The 25461-nt window shown below is 40.9% G+C and overlaps 1 protein-coding gene across 3 annotated transcripts; it reads right to left on the bottom strand.

The window, feature by feature from the left end:
* On the bottom strand, positions 1-25451 carry CENPN (centromere protein N). Of its 3 annotated transcripts, none has more exons than XM_046681860.1 (11): positions 25396-25451; positions 21774-21954; positions 19571-19616; positions 14752-14811; positions 14374-14450; positions 8080-8256; positions 5877-5978; positions 4523-4586; positions 3442-3554; positions 918-1044; positions 1-667 (listed from the first exon to the last, which is right to left on the bottom strand). In XM_046681860.1, exons 2-11 carry the CDS (start codon positions 21942-21944, stop codon positions 585-587), a joined length of 1020 nt encoding a protein of 339 aa, XP_046537816.1. In that variant the 5' UTR covers positions 21945-21954; positions 25396-25451; the 3' UTR covers positions 1-584. The 3 variants fall into 3 exon arrangements, with proteins under 3 accessions (XP_046537816.1, XP_046537818.1, XP_046537819.1); XM_046681862.1 differs by having other exon boundaries at positions 25284-25417; XM_046681863.1 differs by lacking the exon at positions 25396-25451 and adding an exon at positions 24797-24809.
* Between the last annotated feature and the right edge of the window lie 10 nt (positions 25452-25461).

The following is a 25461-nucleotide window of genomic DNA, read 5'->3' as shown; positions in this document are numbered from 1 at the left end:
CCAGTTTTTAAATATCTTTATTCACAAATTAGTATAATATTGGTCAGTTTGAACGCTATACATATGATAAAACAGACTATGAAAAATATCATATTTATAACAAAGCCATTATTTTATAAAACTGAATCATCTGATATGCTACTTCCTGCAATAATAACTTAATGGACCCAGCTGTACCCTCTGGATGGACCAATTTTATGATTCTCCTAGAAAGTTTTGAGTTGGGTATAGTTTCTTGGTGCTTCTTTCCGTGATCCAAGGCTTAAGAGAAAATCCCTGGGGACCAGCAATTGGAACCAGACCTCTCCAGGATCAAGGAGAGACAGGAATGAGAAAAAGGACATCCTGTCACATCTTACAGACCCACAACTGCTATGCTTTGCAGGATATGGGGGAGAGGGGACACACTGTGGATGAGGAAAGAATCAGTCCCAAAAAATTACATTGAACATTTCTAAAATGTCAATATTAAGGATTAATTTCTAAAACACAAGTTTATAGACAGAAGCTATTCAGCTAGCCATTAACTGAATGTGTATGCAATATAGTGAAGGAGCTGCTATACTTACAAAACCACATACATCTTATTTATCTCTAATTTTAAAATAATTCATTCCCTTGTTGGGTATGCAAGTGAGCAGTGGAGAAAGTGGTGCATCTGCAATACCTGAAATTAAAAAGAGAGAAAAGAAAATGAAAATAATCACAGGGGCAAAGACGTGAGTCAGTTTAAAAACGGCCAACCTTAGAGGGTAGATCATGGACCCCCATTACGTGCGGAAGCAGAATATGCAAAACAGGGCAAGATGACATAGCAGACGGAGCCCCGAGAAAGCTCAGAGGTAATTAGTTAGCAAGGAGAGGATCGAATGTAGTATGTTCATTCTTATAGCTTGGAAAGTAAGCTGACTACTCACCAGCTGGTGCTAAGGCTTTCAATGCTTCCAGAAGATTCGGGCTAGAGAACTTTATTAGGCACCGGAGGGGTTCTTCTCTCTCAGCCAAGATGCCCCCATTTAAGTCACTTTTGAATTTTGTTTCAAGCTGTCAACAAATATATTTATAAATGGCTTTTATATATAACAGTTGGAATGGCAAAATATAATGAAATCAGATTACTCATTTCATTAATTCTTGTTATCAAGAAATATAGGGAATAATGGGGCGGGACCCATTAATTTGCTAACTGTAAACATAGAGGGCAATCAGTAGATTAAACGGTATCACACAAAAAATGCCTAGTGTACACAGTGCCTGACACAGAGGAGACCTCGCATGTCAGTTCCACCCTCAGGTGCCCTTCACAGTTTGCATTCTTGACAGAAAATTAGCGCTATTTTCTGTAATTCGTCATTTCGATGTAAAAATGTTGTGTCTTTTGAGTCACTATCATGATTTCTTTTTAACTTCTTATGGAAGATTTCAAAAATATACAAAAGAGTGCACCTATGATATGACTGACAAATAATAATGTACAACTGAAATTTCACAAGGTTATAAACTATCATAATGTCAATAAAAAATAAAATAGAAAAACAAATATACAAAGAAAGGAGCACAGTGTAATGAGTCCCCATGTGCACATCACCCAGCAGAAACAATTATCAACTCGCGGCCAGTCTTCTTTCCTCTGTTACCCCACCTCTCATTACCTATTGCCCACCCCCACTGGATTATTTTGAAACAAATCCAAGACACCATAGTATTCCATCTGTGAATATTTCAATAAGTATCTAAAACAGACCTAAAAAGGACTCTTTTTAAAAACTTCACCTCCTTACCACTACCAAACCTGAAAAAATAACAATTCCTTAATATCACCAAAGATCCAAGTGCTACTACTGCAGTAGGTACCTTGGCTCTTAGTGTAATTTCAAATTTTTTTACTCAAAGTGATCCTTAAAATTTAGAGGCAGAATGCTGAAATATTTAGAGGGTGATTATTGTCTACAACTAACTGAAATGGTTCAGAATAAACAGAGAAAGAAAGAAAGCAAATGCGGCAAAATGTTAACAACTGGTGAACTGAAGTGAAGGGGAAATGGATGTTCATTGTAATATTCTTGTAAGCTTTCTGAAGGTTTGACATTTTTCAAAATAGGTAAGGTAGGGAAAAATTTGTAGCAGGTATGAGTCAACGTGCACCATGACTTACAGAAAAGAGCTATTCTAAGATGTGTAAAGAGAAGGCTTGTGGATTAACCTCACGTGTGCTCGACCAGTGGTTCTCTAACTTCAGTGTGCAGAATTAGGGAGAGGGCTTGTTAAAACAGAGGGCCCAGTCCCACCTCCTGAGTTCCTGATCCAGTAGGACTAGGGTGGGGCCAACAATCTGGATTTCTTACCCATTCCCTGCTTATGATGACACTCCAGGGACTAGAGAACCAGTATCCTAGAGTATGAGCTGTTTAAAGGAACTCGAACTCGTAAAACCTGCCATTCAGGGGACCCAACTGGAAAGGTGTCAGTCAGCTATTCTCACTAAAACCAATCAAACCAAACAGGGTGGGGCGTGGGCAGCAGATCAATGGCAGATTTAAGGTGTGGCCCATAGCTGTAGGGCGACAAAACAGAATTTTACTGGAGGGTGTGGGGAAGGAGGGTGTTATGAGTGTAAGCATGAGTATTAGATTAGAGTGATCATGATATACACCTTAAATTCTTTTAGTGGTGGCAGTGGGCTTGCCGCTGACCTGGCCTTCCTGGTGGGCAGTGGCAAACTCCTGGAATGAGCTAGGTTAGCAGTTCTGACTAGGCTGCTAGTTTTCTCCATATGATGCCAACTGGGCTATGTAATGACTTATTTATTCATTCTTTTATTCAACAAGTATTTATGAGCACCAGCTACATGAAAGTATTGTTCCAGGTGTGGATGGGTTAGAAAGATATAACCTACATTTTTTTTTCCTCAAAAGTACAGATCACAGCCAGTTATACATAACTGAAGTAATATGTATGATGAAATGAAAAGGCAAATTCAGGGGCCGGCCCAGTGGCGCAGCGGTTAAGTTTGCACGTTCCGCTTCTCGGCGGCCCGGGGTTAGCTGGTTCGGATCCCGGGTGCGGACATGGCACCACTTGGCACGATATGCTGTGGTAGGCGTCCCACATATAAAGTACAGGAAGATGGGCACAATGTTAGCTCAGGGCCAGGCTTCCTCAGCAAAAAGAGGAGGACTGGCAGTAGTTAGCTCAGGGCTAATCTTCCTCAAAAAAAAAAAAAAAAGAAAAAGAAAAGGCAAATTCAAAATTTCCAGAAGTCTCCTTCACTAACAGAGGAACTTACTAAATACGATAAAAAAGTCTATTTTAACTCATAAATTATACAAAATTAAGGTGATAAATGAAAAAGAAACAGTTATAACTGTTTTCCACTTAAGGTTTTTGTTTTTTCAAAAAAATACTGATAACCTGTAGTTCATGTTTATAGCAACATCCCACCTTATATTGTGCAAATTCTAGTCTTGGTTGAGGATAGTATCCAAAAGTTTCTTGAGTCACTCTTTGGACTCTCTCTTTTTCTATTCTGTTTTCATGGATGATCCTTGAATCCACTATAGATGGAAGATTTCAAAAGAAACAGCTGTTAGGAATATATTTCATCCATAAAGTATCCTCCTTTCATTCTTAACCTTTCAACTTGCTTGTATAATTTATGTTTACTGTTTCTTCTCTTGACTGTAATAATTTCTTATTGTAGAGAGTTGGAAAGTACAGGCTGATAAAAAAGGAAATAAAAATCACCCATAATTCTACCACACTAGGATGAGCACTATTAACATTTCAATATGTTTCTGTCTAGTCCTTTTTTTAGTTAATAAGAAGATATGTATTTTTAAAACTAGGATTATAAAATACACACAATTTTGTATGCTGCTTTCTTTAACATGAAATCAACAGCAGTTCCTATGCCATTGGAAAGTCACAAAAATGTTTAGTTCCTAAGGGCTGCACCATTTCATTTTAGAGCCAAATCACTGCTAAGAGATAGGAAAATTTTCATTTTTATAAATTTATATTGTGCTCCACCACCTTTCTGAACTTTCCGATCCACTTTAGTACTTTCATACTCTACTCTCTTGGGTTTTCTAGGGAGAGAATCGTGTCATCTGTGAGTAGTAACACGGTTGCAATTCCCAGCTGTGTGACTTTGCCTTGCAAGTTACTAAATCTCTCTGAAACCCAGCTTCCTGATGAATACAGCTTATTCATGGGATACTGGGAAGATTAAGAAAATAATACATATAAACACTCTAGTATGGTGATTGGCACAAAAGAAATGCTCAATGACTATTAGCTAATTTTTGTTTTTGTTGTTGTTATTGTTACATGGCATGCTAGCAAATTCTAAAAGAGACCTATGGTAGCTTAGCTTCTCCAACAGAAATTTAATTTTCAGTTTTTCTGAAAGCAATAAATAGTTTTAAATCAGGATCTTAGTACATAAATGTTTTACTAAGTGACAGAAATCTAAAAAGGAATGTACTTCCAAATTTCAGTTTTTATGTTGAAACACACGTACTATTTATATCTAGCCCAAGGCTTCTTTCTTGTAGAGGTGTAGTAGAGTTGTGAGTTTCAAAGGTCTAGAGAGAAAAAAAAGAAAAAAATGAGTATTTTCCTAATTTTAACATCTTGAAGTATAGATATTGTTTTGAGTACATAAAGGTATGTCAAATCTTATCTTTATTTTTTCCAACAAAAAGAGATTTGAGGCCATATCCAGGCTGAGCTGAGCATTTCTCCTAGAGCAGGATATGGGCAGAGCAGGCTGGGGCCAACAACACGGCTGTTTTGTTTGAGGAGCTCTGTACTTTGTTAACATAAAAACCAGATCTGGAAGGAGTCCAGGTGGTGAGTGCAAAAGCTAGAGGAGGCAAAGGCAGTATTGGCAACGTGATCGCTTCAGCTTTATAGCTCTGTCTTCATAACTGTAAAACTCACTGAGACTCCTTTTGGAAGAATAACTTTCCTACTGTAAGTCTCAATCTCTCAAACCACTTCTCTGGCTTTCCCCCACTAAAGCCATTGTTTTTACAATTAAATGTCTGACAACGTGAATTCTCCTAGGAAGGCAACTGTCATTAGCACACAGTGGTACCAATTTGGTGGGAGGGTGGTGGGAAAGAGGGGAGGGGCTGCTATGGAAGAAAATCATTATCTCACTTCTTAATGTTAGATTTTTTTTCCTTAAAGAGTGGCTTGCAGAGAGCCATCACTGCTTTCTACTTAGAACAGTAAGTAGAAAAAAATCTGTAAATATAACATATCTAAGGGCTCAAAGATGTACACAGAGCATTAACAATCCACCTACAGGCGTCTGAGCATATACGCATACGGATGCCATGCAGAGGGAAAAAACCTCGAGCCTGAGTGAGGCCAGATCCCTTCTTATCGTTAAAGGGAAACAATGCATTCAAATGATTTTAACCAATAAACAAACGGTGGGGCTTAAACCAGCGCTTTCTTCTTTACTTCTGACCCCTGTGTCACCTGCTCGACTGATAGGACAGAAAGTTAATACTACTTTTCTCTTGCACAATAGAATAATATAATGAGCTTCAAAAGACAGTGTTGAGTTACTCTAAAGAGAAAAGAAATTCTAATTAGAATGGCTGATTCGGAAATGGGGATCTATAACATAGAATCCAGTGACTAATGAGCAGTATAAAACACAATACAATTATAAAAAGATGACAGTGAGAACTTATTGTTTCCTTTCACCTTAACTAATCGAAAGCTCTCTCCACTTCAGTCATATCTGAAGTGCTCTCCTTTTGCTGGAGGCGGACTTTCCCACCTGCTCAGCAGCTTCTAACTCATGTGTGAAAGAGAAAATGGAAACTTAAGTTAAAGAGAGTCACTGACCGGCTCACCTGATTATACTGTTTAAAAACAATAGCCTTAAGAGAGTCCAGATATCGGCTTCTGAGGTCCATTTTCATAATCTGATGGTGTTTGCTAGCAATTGTCAGTGCCTTGAAATGAAAATTAGAATGACTATTAGGGTTAGCGTCCCTGTGTTTATAATATTTGTCAAAGTAATATGCAGGAGCTGCAGTGAACAGTTTCCACTCAAGAGTGAAAAGAATCCAAAAAATTTCAATCTCATGACCTGTTATTAACCTTAGAAAACAAAAAAGTGGCTAATGGCATTAAGATTCTCATAAATGCAGAGGCCGGCCCCGTGGCCGAGTGGTTAAGTTCGCGCACTCCACTTCAGCGGCCCAAGGTTTCAGGAGTTTGGATCCTGGGCGCGGACATGGCACCGTTCATCAGGCCATGCTGAGGCAGCGTCCCACACAGCACAACCAGAGACACAACTAGAATATACAACTATGTACTGGGGGGCTTTAGGGAGAAGAAAAAAAAAGGAAGATTGGCAACAGTTGTTAGCTCAGGTGCCAATCTAAAAAGAAAGAAAAGATTCTCATAAATGTAAAGTCTTTTGTACCATGTTTACAAAAGTGATCCTGTTTAAAGTTAGGAATTATAATAAATTAAGTTCAGACTTAGGAATAAACAATGAATATTCAAAATGTTACTGTTTTAGAGTATCAGTCAGCTATTACTACAGTGACACTGCCACACAAAAATGCAAATATGTATGCTTTAGGACAAATACTGAAGAGAAAACTGCATATTAAATGGAATTTATAAAAGCTTTCCATCATCTGAGGGAACACATTAGGAAACTGAAACAGAATTAATAAAATAAGATATATACCTGGAGCTAGAGGGTAGAAGTAAGTTTCCCGTAAGACACACAACAGAAAAGAACATTAGCTTTTGGGGTGACATTTAAACTAGTTGTGGCAGGGTGGACTCACCTAGCTGTAAGCGGATGAACGACTGCTATGTATTATGAAGGAAGAGACCCCAAGGGTAAAGAAGTTGAATTAAGTGTTAAAGGGAAATAGAAGCCAGCAGCAGTAGAAATCTTTCTGCCATTTCAGTAAACAGTCAAGGAATTTAAATGACAAGCAAGTCTGCCCACTGGGATCCTATGGCTCGTTGCATCCACAACCCTGGAGTGAGTGGTGCCTCACTAAGCAACAGAGATGCTGGAGCCAGGACGGCGGAGACGCTCACCTACAACCAGCTGAAGTACTAGCTCTGGAACCAACATGAGGTGCCACTGTAGTTGTGAATGTTAACGATGGTGGAAGCAGCAGTAGTCGCCAGGCCAGTTTAGGGATGGCTTATTGTGGGGGAAAGATGCTAGGAAGCCTTTGATACCAAAGGCAGAACCATAAAGAGAAGCAGACTTTGAAGAGAGGCTCCTTCTTATGTTAGAGCAGTTTTCTTATGTACAGAATGTGGGGAAAATGGTTACAAACAAAAACAACGTTCATTAATAGGCAAACTGTGCAGTCATGAAAAAGCAGTGAGGTATATTCATATGTAACCACAGGGAAATGTTCTGTTAAATTAGAAAAGCAAATTGTAGACATTATGTACCACTCTGGTTTTATAATAAAACATCTTCTGAAAAGAAATAGCAAAACTGTCCACAGTAGCTATTTTGGGGGAATGGGACTGGAAAAAGGGGTAATGAAGTTTTAAAAGATTGTTTCTCGGGGCCGGCCCTGTGGCCAAGTGGTTAAGTTCGTGCGCTCCGCTGCAGGCAGCCCAGTGTTTCGTTGGTTCGAATCCTGGATGTGGACATGGCACCACTCATCCAGCCACGCTGAGGTGGCGTCCCACATGCCACAACTAGAAGGACCCACAACTAAGAACATACAACTGTGTACTGGGGGGCTTTGGGGAGAAAAAGGAAAAAAATTAAGAAAATAAAAATCTTTAAAAAAAAAGATTGTTTCTCTTTAAAGGCTTCTGTGTTGAATTCACATTAAGCATGCAATGTTTCTAGAGTAAAAGACATTAGCAAAGAGCTCCAAACCAGTGCTTATGTCACGTGCCCACCTGCAGTACAGTAACTTCTTGCTTCTTATTTTAGGAGATCAAGAGTTACATGTGGTATTTTATGTCAGATGCTTATTGAGCAGTTTAAACCTACACACATCTTTTGAGATAAGGATAATAAAATACTATAGCTTATAGTAATTGATTCCATACCTGACCCAGAAGGGGTATATTGCTCCTCAGCTGGGAGGAAGAAGTGAAGGCATATGGAGTCTGGGAATAATATACCACGTAAACAGGTCTGTACTGGTTTGGCTTTCTATACTGTGATCCCCAGGCAATTCGAATCCATACGGCATTCTCCTCAGCGTCTCTGAAGCTGATTGTCACCTTATTAAAAGAAGATTTAAGTTTCCTAATTAAAATTTCATTGTGGTCCCAATGATAGGTGCTTTTTAGGAGTGATGGATGTCACTATCATCTTGCACACAGGCTAAGATCTGGCAGCAGTCTTTTCTCCTACTTTTCATTACAGTGTTTTGGGAATCTTCGGTGAAATATTTTTGTGGTGGTTTTGTAGAGACACATATATGCCTTGCAAAGTCTTCTAGAAGAAAAAACATTTAAAAACCTACAGTCAGGATTTTTTCAATAATTTCTTAGGCTTCTCCTGAAAAACTATATTCTTCCGTCTATAAGAGTTTATGAAGTAAGGCAGCCTTGCAAATGATACCTGTTTTATAATGAAGCCTTTTCATTATGAAAAGAATTTCACTATTCAATGAGTTAGCATGTACTATAAAGTTTATTAGTAAGATTTCTATGTAGTAATGGGCTTAAAATACGCTAATCCTAATGCTTTTATACATTTAGCTTAGATGCTAAAAACTACTCTAAAGGAAAGTTATATGGCAAGAATATAGGAAACGCTCCTTGGTTTCCATTTCACCGATAAAAGATAGACCTTTCCAAGCCTTTAAATATGAATGCCAGTTGGTCTGGAATTTTATAGCCCCCTCCTGGATTGTTAGCTCCCCTGTGCTTCAGCCTCCCCTTGGAGCTGAGACCTGGGAAGGAGGCACTAGAGACGGGTGCACTTGGCTGGTCCACGTCTCTTTATTTCCTCCCTCTTGTATCTGACTCCAGGAAAAGCAGGCTGTTACGTGGCTGCTGGCATTAGCAACCAAGGCAGTTACTTTGACTCTGCCACTCTTTATCTGGCTGATTTCCAAACTCCCTCAGTGCATCAGACAAGGAACTCTCCCCAGTCTGGGGCGTGGAGGGCGCAGAGCTGTCTGACCTCTCCCTGAGTGAGCAGCATAGTGTTTGGCCGCGACAGGCACGCAGTGGACCTCTGCTGACTTGAATGGAAGAGGACAGGGTCTTATCCTGAATAGCCTCTGCGTCACATTACAAAAGGAAAAATGCCTGTATAAATCAAGATTGAATGCAGTATACAGAGGGCTCATTTTTACTAGAGGGAGCAAACTGGTAGCACTCAAGACATTTGGGTAGTCTCTCTAGTCTAGAATGACGACAATTTAGGTGAGGGCTCCTGAAGAGTTGAAAGACCTCTGTGGCCTCCTGAACTGAATGCGCAGTCAAGTGTACATGTCTAAGCGTACACTTGTCTGGAGAGACATGCTGTATCACTTATCAAAATTGTCACACAGATCTACAATCCAAAAAGGTGAAAAATCAGTGGGCATAGGGCCAGCCCGGTGGTGCAGCAGTTAAGTCTGCACATTCAGCTTTGGTGGCCCGGGGTTCGCCGGTTGGGATTCTGGGTATGGACCTACGCACCGCTTGTCAAGCCATGCTGTGGTAGGTGTCACACATATAAAGTAGAGGAAGATGGGCACGGATGTTAGCTCAGGGCCAGTCTTCCTCAGCAAAAAGACGAGGATTGGTAGCAGATATTAGCTCAGGGCTAATCTTCCTCAAAAAACAAAATAAAACAAATCAGTGGGCAAAGAAAAGGATGTCCACAGAGTCAGTGTAATCCTGGCCCAGATGGCTTTCAGATGTTCCATTTCACATTCTTGGAGTAAAGAAGGTACAACAGATACCTGAAGAGGTAGGGCCCAAATATAGACCTTCATTATTTTCCAAAGAAACAATCTCAGTAGATATCACCCTGCAATAGCAGGGATAAAGCATTTGTCACAGAGGATAGCTCAGATTAATATTGCTCAAGTTTAACCAGGTGACCAAGGGTCCTAAGTGGCTTGGCTAAGCTGGGACCATACTGCTGGCCAGGGTACCCTCTAATGGCTATAAACTGTCAATAACTGGCCACAACCCATAAGCCACTGAACATCTTAGAAAAAAGTTTAGTGTTAAGAATCAAACGAAACTTACAACACATAGAATTGCCACATATTTAACTACATTAATATTTTTAGCACAGACCATCATTATTATACCACATGATATACAAGCATGAAAAAGGAGAGTAAATGTACTCCCTTTTTACAGTTGAAACATAATTTTAGTTTGTCTCCTCTTTCTTTGTAAATTTTCCAAGAATATTGTATCTTGAATAGTTTTACCTGGTAAGATATGCAGTTAATCCCCCCCCCCCACACACACACATACACAGGCACGCACACGCACACACACTCAAAGGCTCTGGATGGGCTCCTCTGAACCACAGGCTCCACTCATCACTCTCCAGGTGTCTTCCCTGTGCCCCCTCACACAACCTTCTCTACTCAGTTGGTTCAAGGGCAGGAGTTCTTAACCTGAAAACCTTGGTGAGAATTCAGGGCATCTATGTACTTGGTGGGGGAAAAATTACATCTTTATTTGTACTAATTTCTGATTGAAATTTAGCATCTCCTTCAGCTGCGAAGGTAGGGAACAAAATAGTATAATTTTAGGACCTGCTACTCTGTTGGCCCTAGAAATCCCAACTATCTTATCACATTACAATTGTTGCACATGCCTCAAAAATATTATTTATACCCATCACTACTTTGAAACTGGCTATTTTTAGACCCATTAAGATTATTTGTGTTAATAAAGAAGCATATGTATCAGTATATCACAATTTAATATTTTAATACCTTAATAGCTGTATTTTAATAAAACTGGCTTCCCTTGTAATTCTATATATTCTCTTTTATAGCATTTGAAAACATTCTTCTGAGAAGTGGTCCCTAAGCTTCACTAATGGTCAAAGAGTCCTTGGCACAAAAAAGGTTAAGACATCTGTCCTAGAGGAACAGGTGAGTTACTCTTCACTCCTGGGCACCAGGAGACTCCACTTGGCAGGACAGCACCATCATCAGCCTTTTGGAAAGCGGGGTTATCCAGTCGCTAGTTAAGCTATGAGGAGGAAAGTGAAGACAAGGAAAGTCCTCAGTCAGTTGAGAACAGGTGTCAGGACGGGTGGTTCAGCTGGGAGCTGGGGACAAGGGACAGAGAAGACACAGGAGCTCCACCTGTTCATCCTCCTCATTTAAAACCTACAGCGGACACAGCACGTCTCTCTAGCTGGCCTTTCAAACAGGACGGATGTGGCCAATAAAAAAGCTCCTTTGTTCCTCTAGCCTCCCCTGCTAGACTGCCTGAAGTTCCTTCAGGAGGCAAAAGCTTTTGGAACATGGCAATAATAACATGGGAAGAAATCTAACAGCCGAAATACACGGGCATTAAAAGAGAAGGAAATAGGAGTGTTTCAGACTCTTCTCCTTCAACGGTGGGGGAAGGGGGCATGGGGTTCAGAGAACAGAAGTTCCTGGTGCCTAAAAGAGGGACAGGAAAGACCATCAAGCGGGAAGAGGGCACTGAGAGGGAAGGACACGGACAAACTCTGAACTGGAGGCGAGAGAGCAGCTCTCTAGGTTTCTCGTTTTGGGTGCAGTTGGGTGGGACCATTGCCACAAGTGTTGCTCGAGATGAGTTAGGCAGTCATGTTCAGCTTCATAAAAAGGCTGGTTCTAGAAGAGTCCAGACCATATATCCACAACACTTACGGAGAGCCAGCCAGGGATTCTGTGCCAATGAGGCTGTTTGTTTTAAAAAAAAGCAGCTGCATGTGCCATACTCACAGTCCAGACGGACTCTCTTTTAATCTCTACAAAGTTCATAATTTCATGGTAAGAATATTTTTGAAATAATATAATCAAAAATAATTACTTAGGAACAAGGTAGAAAAAAGTGCATATTCATGAAAGAGAAAAAAAAGTAGAGACATGCCTTCTCTTGGCTAGAATTCTGTGAATTAATTTATAAATTAAATGGACCCCCAATCAAAATGCTGATTTTGTTTTGTTTTATAAACCTGACAAATTGATTCTAAGGTTCATCTGGTAGAACAGTCAGGACATTTTTGATAAAGAAGAGTAACTGGGGGAGGGGCAGGGTATTAAAATATTGTAAAAACGACAGCGATTAAAGGAACGGGGAGTTTGCAAAGGATGCGCCCGATTCATTTACTCCCCACCATTTTTTGAGCGCTCGCCTGTGTCAGTGGGGAGTAGGATGGTCAGAGCACTGCTCTCAAGGAGCCTGGCAGTTAAACTAGAAAATGAGACGAGTATGTTGACAGGAACACAGGACAGGGGGACAACCACTCCAGGGGGTCAGGGAAGCACCCTCCGAGGGAGCACTCTTTAAGTGGAGGTCAGGAGGATGGGGAGGAATGAGCTGTGCAAAGGCCAGGTGGTGGAGGTTGTTCCCAGGGGACGGAACAGCCTATGGCAAGTTTAAGAACTCACAGAAGTTTAATTCAGTTTGGCTGGAGTGTAGAGTGCAGGTGAAGACACGCAGGAGGCAGGCAGTGGATCCAGGAGGGCATGAGAAGAAACAGATCACTGAGTAGAATACAGACTCTTAAATGTATGAATGAATGGGAAGAATCCAATGATGTTAATTAAACCAGTGGAAAAAGCTGAATTAATCAACCAATGGTGTTGGGACAACTCATTAGCTTCTGAAAGAGGAATGATACTCTATCCTCCCTCCTTTAAGGTACTCCTACTTCCCTTCCTTCTCCCACCAAAGTCAAGTCCCCTGGCCTAACTAAGCTCATTGGAGGAGGGCTGAGCGCAGAACCTTGTGGGCTGCTCCAGTAAAGGGCAGAAGCAAAGGAAAAGAATTAGTTGGAGACACTAGGATGGGCAGAAGACAACGAGAAGAGAGAGATTCAGGAACAAGCGGGTTTGACTGGCAATTGTCTGAGTATGACCTTCTTGAGCACAAGAAATGGACGGTCAGCATATATAACCTACAGTACCAAGAAACTGTGACTGGCTCCTGTCTGCAGGCCTGCCGTCCTCCCGATGCCAAAACCCAGTCAGGCAGTTACCTCATTACCTCAGTGGTTGCTGGCAGAACTACTCTGGGGACCTCCCTTGGCCCTGGAGGAACAGACTAGAATAGGTGTCCTCTGCAGGCCACTGCTCTCACTCAGGCTAAGTCAGTGCCCCTGCCAGAGAAAGGTGAAGCAGGGTGGTGAAGAGGGGCCAGCACCACTGTGCCAGCGGGACTCTCTCCACACAAGGGACATGTCAGGAGCAAGAAATACATATCTTCCTCCAACAGTCTTGTGGTAGAAAGAACAGAGCTTGAGGATGAGCATGGGGGAATGGATGTACTTTTACTGGGACTTCAGCATGTTTACAAGCAGTAGAGTAGGATCAGTAGAGGAAGGGATTAAGAATGTGGAAGACAATAGAGAAAAACAAAGCAGGTAGGCCCTCAGAGGATGTAGGAGATGGATTCAAAGCACACGTGGAAGGGTGATTATACAGGAGATGAGAGAAATGCTCAGTGACAAGTGGATAAACACTATGACAGAAGTTATGGACAAAGGATGACATAGGGAGATGGAAAGACAGTTCGAGGGGTTTGTGTATGAAGAAAGAGGGAACACCACTGTTTTAGAGAGGGCGGCCATAGCATGGTGAATGTGACAGATTTTGGGGCATGTCTCTGTATGCAAGGAGGACTGAAGCAGATAAGGTGGGACGAGACTGAAGTAGGGGAGGCTGTTAAAAAAATGATCTCCTCAACCTACAATAAGATATTAAGGTGGTGCTTTTGGAAATGGAATGGCAGTATAAGATTCTGTGGGTGTTCTCGAGCTGTGCTGACCGACACTGTAGCCACTAGCCACCTACTAGTGGCTATTTAACTAAAATTCATCACAGTTAAGTAAGATTAACATTTTAGTTCCTCAGTCATGCTAGCCACAATTCAAGTGCTCGGTGGCCACACGTGGCTACCAGCTAGTGTAGTGGACCACACAAAAATAGAACATTTCCATCATTAGAGTTCTGTTGGCTGGTGCTTCTTAAGCATTTGGTCCCAAACTGAGAAGTGAGGGGAGATGAAAGTTTTTACCATAAGTAGAGTTTGTCTTTGATATCGAATAGAGTAGTATGGAATATTACTAATTGAAATCCTTACAGATAAAGAAAACAAGGTAGTAGCAAATTTTAAGTGCACACATACCATGAAATAGAATTTCATGGAAATTCAGATAAACTGTATTCTTACATTTTTTAATGCTCTCTGAAGAATTTTCTTAAATGATCTTTTGAATTGTTCCATATCAAAAAGGTCAATGTCTTCACCTGTCAAAGTGAAAAGAAAAATCAAGAAAAATCAAGGGAGCTACAACGTCTTCAATAAATACATCTGCAAAGACCCTGAAGGCCAGCATTTTGGGTAACCTCAAAGAGCAAAAATGATCAAATCACGCAAATGCTGCTGGTACCTCCGACACAGCATCACCAAATATATTTCTCATTTTCCCATAAATGAGTAATAATCACCTCATATTGAAAGAGAAGAGATTTAAGAGGAACATACTATTAATTTTGAAATTGCCAAAATATCAAATACAAATGTTCAGTTTAAAATGGAAAACATTACCTGGTTCTCTGCTCATCCGAAAAACATCCCAAACCTTCTGGTGCCGATGAAATTGAGTATCTGAGAGAGGGAGGAAGAGCTTATTACTATTATACCACAGAACTCTCAAGTAACATGCTTACAAATACATATTTTTAATAATATGAAAGTGGAGAAAATAACAATAATTTACAGATCAGGTTATACAGATTTTTATTCAAAATATAAATTTTATGTGTATTAAATTTACTCTAGACAAATAAAACAAGTCATAAAGAATTACTCCATCTACGTAGTAGGGATGTAGCATTTATTCTTAGTCAGCCCAGTTACTCTCCTTCCATACCGTCTACTCCACAGGATGCCGCATTTCCCAGCGTGCCAGGGGGCGAGTGCTCTGTGTAACCGGCATTTGCACTGGCTGTTTCTTTGTCTGGAGCACTCTTCTCCTGGCCTGTTGCACACCTCATTCCCATCTCGACTAAAATGCCACCTACGCAGAGTGGCCTACCCTGATGACCTGATGCAAATCGACCCCCATCCCGCCCTGCTTTAGTTTCCTTCACAGCACTTATCACTACCTGACATGACATCGTACATTCAGATGTTCATTTGTGTGCTGCTTGTCTCCCCAGGTAGAATCCCACAGAATGCAGGACTTAGTCTTGTTCACTGTTGTATTCCCAGCACCTAGCCAAGGCTGGCATTAAACAAGCACTCTGTATACATTTGATGAATGAATGAATGAATGATACAGAAGACATCCTTCAGGAGTTACAAATGTAAGAGTATCTTGGAGTAAAAATGGGCTTAGGAAGTTATCCAGTTCAATCCCACCACGTTATCATCCTGGCTTTACTCTGACCTCTGTCTGTCTGCACTGACTTCCACCTGCATGTCTGTGGCTTTGGACCTAGGACCAAGGTGTTCTGCACCCCATAAAGAGGGGCTGGTGGCCCCAACACTCAAGGCCACCTATTGGCTGTGCTTTTTGTACTTATTAGTTTTCTTGTCCTTCCTTCAGTTTATTGTCTTTTTTTTTTTTTTCGGTGCCTTGGTGTCCCTGTCTCTCCCCACCCCACTTATGGCAATGGCCTGACAATTCTTTTTTTAAAAATTTTTATTGCAGTAACATTGGTTTATAACATTATATAAATTTCAAATGTAATGTCATATTTCAATTTCTGTGTAGATTACATCATGTTCACCACCCAAGTCTAATTGCCATCCATCACCATACACAAGTGCCCTTCTACCCCTTTTGCACTTCCCCCCTGCACCCTGGTAAGCACCAATCTATTCTGTGTCTATGTGGTTTTCTTTTTTTAATCTTCCACATATGAGTAAAATCATATGATATTTGGCTTTCTCCATTTAACTTATTTCGCTTAACATAATGCCCTCAAGGTGCATCACTGTTGTCACAAATGGCAAGGTTTCAACTTTTTATGGTTGAGTAGTATTCCATTGTAGCATTCCATTCCATATATATAGTATATATATATAGTATATAGTATATATAGTGTATACATATATATATGCCACATCTTTATCCATTCATCTGTTGACGGGCACTTAGGTTGTTTCCAAGTCTTGGCTATTGTAAATAATGCTACAATGAACATAGGGGTGGATATAGCTTTTCGAATTAGTGTTTTCTTGTTCTTTGGATAAATACCCAGAAGTGGCATAGCTGGATAATATGGTAGTTCTGTTCTTAATTTTTTGAGAAATCTCCATACTCTTTTCTGTAGTGGCTGCACTAGTTTACATTCCCACTAGCAGTGTAGAGGGTTCCCTTTTCTCCACATCCTCTCCTACACTTGTTATTTCTTGTCTTTTTAATAATGGGCATTCTGATGGGCACAAGGTGTTATCTCATTATAGTTTTGATTTGCATTTCCCTAATAATTAATCATGTTGAACATCTTTTCATGTTCCTGTATATCTTCTTTGGAAAAATGTCTGTGCAGATCCTCTGCCCACTTTTTAACTGGGTTTTTTGTTGTTGTTGAGTTGTATGAGTTCTTTATATGTTTTGGATATTAACCCCTTATTGGATATATGGTTTGCATATATCTTCTCCCAGTTGTTAGGTTGTCTTTTTGTTTTGTTGATGGCTTCCTTTGCTGTGTAGAAGCTTTTTATTTTGATAATTCCATTTGTTTATTTTTTCTTTTGTTTCCCTTGCCTGGTCAGACATGGTATTCAAAAATATACTGCTAAGACCAATGTCAAAGAGCATACTGCCTATGTTTTCTTCTAGGACTTTTATGGTTTCAGGTCTTACATTCAAGTCTTTAATCCATTTTGAGTTAATTTTTGTGTATGGTGAAAGATAACAGTCTACTTTCATTCTCTTGCATGTGGCTGTCAAGTTTTCCCGGCACCATCTATTGAAGAGACTTTTCTTCTCCATTGTATGCTCTTAGCTTCCTTGTCAAAAATTAGCTGTCCATAGGTGTGTGGGTTTATTTCTGGGCTGTTGATTCTGTTCCATTGATCTGTGTGTCTTTTTTTTTGTGGCAGTTCAATGCCATTTCGATTACTATAGTTTTGTTGTATATTTTGAAATCGGGGAGTGTGATACCTTCAGCTTTGTTCTTTCTTCTCAGGATTGTTTTGGCCATTCAGGGTCTTTTGTTTTTCCATAAAAATTTTAGGATTCTTCATTCTATTTCTGTGAAAAATGTGATTGGGACTTTGATAAGGATTGCACTGAATCTGTAGATTGCTTTATGAAGTATGGACATTTTAACTATGTTAATTCTTCCAACCCATCAGCACAGGATATCTTTCCATTTCTTTTTGTCTTCTTCAATTTCTTTCGACAACGTTTTATAGTTTTCAGTGTATAGATCTTTTACCTCTTTGGTTAAATTTACTCCTAGGTATTTTATCTGTTTTGTTGTGATTGTAAATGGGATTGTGCTCTTGATTTCTTTTTCTGCTACTTAATTGTTAAGTGTATAGAAATGCAAGTGATTTTTGTATGTTGGTTTTGTATCCTACAACTTTACTGTATTAGTTTATTATCTCTAACAGTTTTTTGTGGATTCTTTAGGGTTTTCTATATATAGAATCATGTCATCTGCACATAGTGACAGTTTTACTTCTTCCTTTCCAATTTGGATCCCTTTTATTTCTTTCTCTTGACTGATTGCTCTGGCTAGGACTTCCAATACTATGTTAAATAACAGTGGTAAAAGTGGGTATCCTGTCTTCTTCTTAGAGGGATGGCTTTCAGTTTTTCACCTTTGAATGATGTTGGCTGTGGGTTTGTCATATGTGGCCTTTATTATGTTGAGGTGTATTGGGTATATTCTATACCCATTTTTTTTTTTTTAAAGATTTTATTTTTTCCTTTTCCTCCCCAAAGCCCCCCAGTACATAGTTGTGTATTTTTCGTTGTGGGTTCTTCTAGTTGTGGCATGTGGGACGCTGCCTCAGCGTGGTCTGATGAGCAGTGCCATGTCCGCGCCCAGGATTCAAACTAACGAAACACTCCGCCGCCTGCAGCGGAGCGCACGAACTTAACCACTCGGCCACGGGGCCAGCCCCATATTCTATACCCATTTTGTTCAGAATTTTTATCATAAATGAATGCTGTATCTTGTCAAATGCTTTCTCTGCATCTATTGAGAGGATCACGTGATTTTTATTCTTCATTTTGTTAATGTGGTATATCATGTTGATTGATTTGTGTATGTTGAATCATCCTTGCACCCCCTTGAATAAATCCCACTTGATCATGGTGTATGATCTTTTTACTCTATTATTGTATTTGATTTGCTAATATTTTGTTGAGGATTTTTGCATCTATGTTCATTAGTGATATTGGCCTGTAAGTCTTTGTATTTCTGTGGTATCCATTGTAATTTCTCCTCTTTCATTTCTGATTTTATTTGAGGCTTCTCTCTTTTTTTCTTGGTGAGTCTAGCTAAAGGTTTGTCAACTTTGTTTATCTTTTCAAAGAACCAATGGCCTGACAATTCTTGATTATCTAGTTTTGTCTAAAATAGGTATAATCAGGTACAATGTGATGCCTGCCCAAGAGACAGCATCCAGAGGATTTTTGTTTCTTTCTGGTATTTTCTTCCTTGGTTCTGTGTTTCAGAGTTGAGATGGCCCGCTAGTTGATCTCTGAATAAGGTTGTTATAATAATAATGGAAATTAAAATTTTTTGTTGTTAATGGTTCTATTAAACATCATGTCAAAGTTCATGGTAAATGACAAGGACTTAAACACAAATGAAGACGTTTCCTCAAATAGAGCCATCCTAGACGAATTCCTTATCTTTGAGATAAACTTGTCCACCTCTAGTGTTCTCTATCTTAGCAAGGGGCTCTACTTTCCTTCTAGTTGCACATGCAGACCCCGGAGCAATGTGTGTCCCTCCCAGTGAGTCCCCTCTTGATCACACCATATGTAAGTCCAGTCAGTTTTAATCCTTACATTCCTTACAGGCTGCACTGTAATAAGAACAAATTCTCAGAAATATATTTTCAAATTCTTTACTAATAATACAAAGCCTAACAAATATTTCCTATGTGCTTATTATATGCCAGTTACTGTGCTAAGAGCCTTTCAAGCATTATTTAGTTAACCCTCACAATGATCCTGTGCAGTAGGTGCTGTTATTATCTCCATTTCACTTAGGAAGAGTCTGAGGCTTAGAAAAGGAGATGCAACTTGGCAAAAGACACAAGACTGGTAAGTGACAGAGCTGGGATTTGAAACCAGGTCAACTTGACTCTAGAATCTGAGTCCTTACATGCAAAATTGCCTCTCTGATGAAACTGGATTGGTTAAGTGTAAATACAAATCACTGAAACTTACAAACGATGTCTAAAATGGCTGCGTCATTGAGACTGGCTCGCTTCTTCTGAAAGAGAAGATAAAAGATTTAATAAACATGGTGATAAGCTTGGTTCTACCCCATTTACAGCACATTTTAGGATTGTTTAGAACAGACTATGAGCACCCTCTCAGTACTTTACTGACCACCTGTCTCCAATCTACGCTCTCCTGTTAAGTAACAAATAGATCATCTGACTCATGTCTCCGCACGGACACTCACAACTGTTCTTCCACAGTCTACTCCTCAATTATTACTTTTAACGTTTTTTGTTGTTGAAGTAACATTGCTATATAACATTATATATTTTCAAGTGTACATCGTATTTTGACCTCTGTATAGACTACACTGTGTTCACCACCAAAAGTCTAGTTGCCACTCATCACCATATACATGTGTCCCTTTATCTCTTTCGCCCTCCCCCAACCCCCATCCCCTCTGGTAACCACCAATCTGTTCTCTATAACTTGTTTTGTTTTGTTTTCTGCTTTTTCTCCCCAAATCCCCCCAGTCCATAGTTGTATATTTTAGTTGTGGGTCCTTCTAGTTGTGGTATGTGGGACACTGCCTCAGTGTGGCCTGATGAGTGGTGCCATGTCTGCATCCAGGATCCGAACCAGTAAAACCCTGGGCCGCCAAGGCGGAGCGTGCAAACTTAACCACTCAGCCACGGGGCCAGCCCCTTGTTTTGTTTTTTAATCAACTGTATGCTTCTAGACTTCCTCGACACCAGGGTTTTGCAACCAGGCACTACTGACATTTTGAGTCAGATAATTCTATGTTGTGGAGGGCTGTCCTAGGATGTTTAGGAGCATTCCCGGCCTCTACAGTGGAAGTCAGTAGCACCCTACTCCCACAGTTTTAACAACTGAAAATGTCTCCAGATGTTGTGTCCTCTGGGACACCAAATTATCCCAGCTGACAGCCACTGCTCTATACATGTACACTTACGTATGCATATTGTATAGTTTCTTTCAAAGTTGTACACAAAGGTCTAGTTTGTTCTTTTTAATGGCTAAAGAATATTTTGTTGTGTGGTGGATATATCATTATTTATCTAATCTCCTATATATAATTGTTTCCAATTTTTTTTTGGTGAGGAAGATTGGCCCTGAGCTAACATCTGTTGCCAGTCTTTCTCTATTTTATATGTGAGCCACCACAGTGTGGTTTTGTTAAGTGGTGCGTAGGTCCATGCTTGGGATCTGAACTCGGGAACCCTGGGCCACTGAAGCAGAGCATGTGAGCTTAACTACTATGCCACCAGGCTGGCCCCAGATTTTTTGTTTTTTAAACAATGCTAGTTAATAGCTTTATTTATATATGTTTACATATTTAGTTATAAATGTGTAAATATCTCTCAATTATAACATTTATATATACCTCCTTATTTTTCATTATTTTCTCCATATAAATTTCCAGAAGTGGAATTGCTGGGTCATAAAGTATATTTATTTCAGAGTGAATGAGGGAATATGGGAATTCTTTGTACTACACTTGCAAGTTTTCTGAAAGCCTGAAATCATTTTAAAACAAAAAGCCAATAAGGAAATACATGTGAAAGAGTATCTCTTTCCGCACAACTTGACCAACACATTTGAGTATTACTATCTTTTTACCTTTGACAATCTGATAGGTAAAAAAAGAATACTGCTCATTATTACTTAACTTGTATCAATTGTTTTTTCTCCCATGGTGTTCATTTTTTTTCTTATTGATCTGTAAGCATTCTTTGTAAGTTGAAAAAGCCAATTAAAAATTAGTTTCTTGGTGCTGGCCCATGGCCAAGTGGTTAAGTTTGCGAGCTCTGCTTCCGTGGCCCAAGGTTTCAACAGTTCGGATCCTGGGCACGGACATGGCACTGCTCATCAGGCCATGCTGAGGCGGCGTCCCACATAGCACAGCCAGAGGCACTCACAACTAGGATATACAACTATGTACTGGAGGGCTTTGAGGAGGAGAAGTTGAAAAGAAAAAAAAAAAAAAGGTTGGCAACAGATTGTTAGCTCAAGTGTCCATCTTTAAAAAAAAAAAAATTAGTTTCTTCTCCACTATAGTAGCACATAGCCCTCATCACTTCACAGCTTAGCAGCTGCCTTAAATCTCTGTTGGACTAAGGAAAGAAACAAAAAAATCCAAAGGGGTAGCATGATGTTCAAGGTCAATCATTTTGGACACTGTTACCTCACAAAGCAGAACCAAGTCCTGAACAAGAGATTCCTTTCTCTGCCGGAAGTTTACAGTCTGCAGTTGATTTTCAGACAGAAAACCCCAGGCTTTGAGGATTGTCATCATTTCAGTCATGGGGATTTTCAAGATGGTCCTCTTGAAAAACTCGGCAACAGTTTCATCCATCTCTTTGGCACTTTAATAAAAATGAAAATAAAAACAGCACAACAAAGTATTAAAAAAATACAAAAGTTTAACGTAATGGTGAATTTTTCAGCACTATATTTTTAGCCAGGATTTTGATCTGTGGCTCAAAAACCCAAATGTTTACCTTTTTTCAAGCACTCTGCAAAGAGTGTTTCAAGTGGAGGACTTAATTATTTTCTCCTTAAGTTGTATATTTAAATATGTTTTAGTTTTTAAAAATTAGTGCTCTCTCCCCTTTCTTGGCTGGAGTATTGTGATCTTTTGACGGGAATGATATGTAAACCATTCATTCATGCACTGATTGTGTAACAAATTACTGAGCACCTGTGTGTGCCAAGCACTCTTCTAGGCACTGGGGATAGATACATCTTTAACCAAAAAGATAAAAATCCCTGCCAATATGGAGTGTCCATTCTAGTTGGGAGAGAGAGGCAAGAGGAAAATCACAAAATGTGTTAAAAGTGATAAGTGCTAAGAAAAAAATGGAATAGTGTTAAGAAAAAACTAGAAGGGAAAATGGAGCAGGCTGGGAGGGAGGTGGGCGCGGTGGGGGTGGAGAGATTAGGCCTCAGAGAGAGGGTGGCATTTGAGCCAATCCTTGCAGGAGAGAGTGAGCCACGTGGCTAGCTGGTGGAAGAGCTTTCCGGGCAGAGGGAACAGCAAGTGCAAAAGCCTTGGGGCCTTCAAGGAACAGGGAGAAGGAGGCCTTCAGGGAGGCCTGAGTGAGGGGGCGCAGAGAAGGAAGTGAGGCCAGAGATGGTGGAGGGACCTGAGGGCCGCTGCAAGGATCATGGCTTTTATTCTGACAGAAACCAGCTGTGGGAAGGTCTTGAGAAAAGGTGGGCTAAGCTGTCACTTAGGTTTACTACCAGCATGGGTCTGGCTCCTGCTCTGGGCATGCAGTCTAGGACGGAGGGTGGAAGTGGGAGGCCAGCTAGGAGCTACATTATTACTGCAAAACTCTAGGTAAGAGATGATGGTGGACCCAAATGGAGGCGGTGGGAAGAGGTCAGATTCTGGATATATTTTTAAGAGAGTCCACAGGATTTCCTGATGGATTAGATGTGGGATGTGAGAGCAAGACAGGAATCAAAGATGATACCAAGGTTTTACCAGGTAACTGAAAGAACGGAGTGGCTCTAGGGGGCAGGGGCAGAGGAAAGCTCAAGAATTCCGTTTTGAACATGTAAATTTTAAGGTTAATTATTAGACTCAAATGGAGATACTGAATAAACAGCTGCATTTATGAGCCTCTGGGACACAATAAGAACGGGAGGAGGCGGGGACTGTAGTCTCTTTCTCCTTTAAGGCCTTGCCGATTAACGTAGAGCTGTTACGTCACTTTTCCTGCCCCAGGGCTGCAGGTGAGATCCTTCAACTGTCCAAAAGGTCTTGAGCCCCAAATCTAGTGTGACTCCCTCAGCAACAGACAAGGGCAGAGATCTTCAGGAGTGTAACTTAGTGCTGTCTTAAAGCTGTGGCATGGGGAGGGAGGATCCTGAGCCCTTTTATTATTTTCCTTAGGGCAGAAGCTGTGGGCCAAGGGTGACAGCTGATCTTAGCTCTGCTACCTCATCTGGGGACACTGATGGACATCCCCCTCACCCCTTATAAAACACAGAACATAAAAAAGCAAGCAAGCATGATTTCTAAACTAAGATTAAGCAGGATATTGGCAGACTTTAAATTCCCCAACAAGACCTTGGTGTCCATGTTTAAGACAAGAGGCAGCAGTCTGTCAGTCTCATCTGGTCCCACCACAACTTTGGGATTTCCAAGGACAAAAAGAGGAATATCCTCCTACAAGAATCCCGGCTGTGCCTTATTTCTACCATTTGTTTGTTGAACACTGCATATAATTTATTACCATTGACCACTTCCAAAAAGATAAAGAGTGGTTGACTGTATTTTAAAAAGATACTGAAAACAACAGTTGAAACAAAATAAAGAGGAACTATTATTTGTTTAGCAAGAGAAAAATAACAGAATTAAGAACAAGAGAACAGAATGAGGATCATGAAAATTGAGCCTGAATTGCCTCCTTGCCCAGATACAGGACCAACATACCTTAATGTCAGGACTAAAATCCTCCCCGTGGTCTACAAAGCCCTGTGTGGTTGGGTTCCTGTCTCCCTCCCTGTCATCCACCACTCTTTCCTTGCCTTTCTGAGCTCCAGCTCCATTGGCCTTTTAGTTCCTCTAATATAAAATGATCCTTCCAGGGAAGGGCCATTGTACCTGCAGCCATCCCTGCCTAGAAGGTTCTTCCTGCACATACTCACATGAGTGGCGCTTGCTGTAATTCAGGTCTCAGCTTAGATGACTTCTACTCAGAGAGACCTATTCTGACCACCCATTCTAAAGTTATTCCCCACCTTTCACTGCTTATTGTCTTCACAGAATTATCTGAAATTATCTTGCTTATTGATGACTTTATTGCTTTACACTATTTTGTTGAGCTCCACTAGGGTAGCAGCTATGTTTGTCTCATTCATAGCCATATCCCTACATGATAAATACTTGTGGAATGAAGTATTAGATATTCTCCCTAAGCAGTGTGTCTAAGGAGATAAAACACCTGCGAAGGACGAGTGTCCAAGAGTCAGGGAAATATGGAACCAACTTCTCTCATCAAAACACAGGAGCTTGGGGTGGGCTTGCTAAAATGCAGATTCCTGGGCCCCAGTGCTTTAAACTGGAAGGTAGGGGGGCACCGAGTAGGGCTTGAGATTTTGCATTTTCAGAGTGCCTCGGAAGATTCTCAATTCTGGGTAGAGTTTGCAGAATGCTCTTCTAAAGAATTCTGGTACAAAGACAGCACTCAATCTCACCAATAAAGTTGGAAAACCCTTGAGTACACCCTTCTGATTTCCTGTGATGATCTAATTTCTTTTCGCTTCCTGGCATTTAGCAGCACAGTGCCTACATACAGCAGGTGCTCGAGATATATTTGTTGAATGAACGCACGACAAAAAAAGAGCCCTTTTAAGTAACTGTCCTGTAAACCTACACCGCTGAAGAGCTGCCATAGGGAGTAACGCGAGAGGCGCACGGACGGGAAAGGACGGAAGCCAAGGTTAAGCAAATATCAAAACGCCCAACGCCCGGCAAAGCAGCAACGCAACGCGGGGAAAGGCGTGTAGTCCGTCACGTGACCACTCGGGGCGGCTCCGGCACTGACGCACGCCCTACGAAAGGCCCCGCCCCACCACGGGCGGATGTGACGTCAGACGAAGCATCGCTGCCCTCTCTCGCCTCAGCCTCAACCGTAGTCCCAGTCCCCGGCCTCCAGCCCGAGACCAAGCGCCCATCCCGCACCTTGGGACGGGCGGCAGTCGCAAAGACGTCACCCCCGAGGCCTGGGATGGGCTTCCTCAAGGCTCCCGCCACCCTCCGGGGCCTGATCCCAGGCCGCCAGGGGCTCTCTCACCGTCCCACATCGCCAGCCGTGCCTCTCCTCAGCAGCCGTTCCCGCCCGCTGCTCCTTCAAAGCCAC

This window comes from Equus quagga, chromosome 13 (assembly GCF_021613505.1).
Source record: "Equus quagga isolate Etosha38 chromosome 13, UCLA_HA_Equagga_1.0, whole genome shotgun sequence".
NCBI lineage: Eukaryota > Metazoa > Chordata > Mammalia > Perissodactyla > Equidae > Equus > Equus quagga.
Note: the sequence above shows the minus strand (reverse complement) of the source record. Positions and strands in the feature narration are given on the sequence as shown.

Coding starts and splice junctions, on each gene's coding strand:
- CENPN (XM_046681860.1), bottom strand. CDS start 21,944: ATGGATGAAACTGTTGCCGAGTTTTTCAAGAGGACCATCTTGAAAATC. Junction 5,979..8,079: donor ATATACCCCTTCTGGGTCAG/GTATGGAATCAA, acceptor TTTCATTTCAAG/GCACTGACAATTGCTAGCAA. Junction 4,587..5,876: donor TTTTTAAACAGTATAATCAG/GTGAGCCGGTCA, acceptor TTTTCTCTCTAG/ACCTTTGAAACTCACAACTC.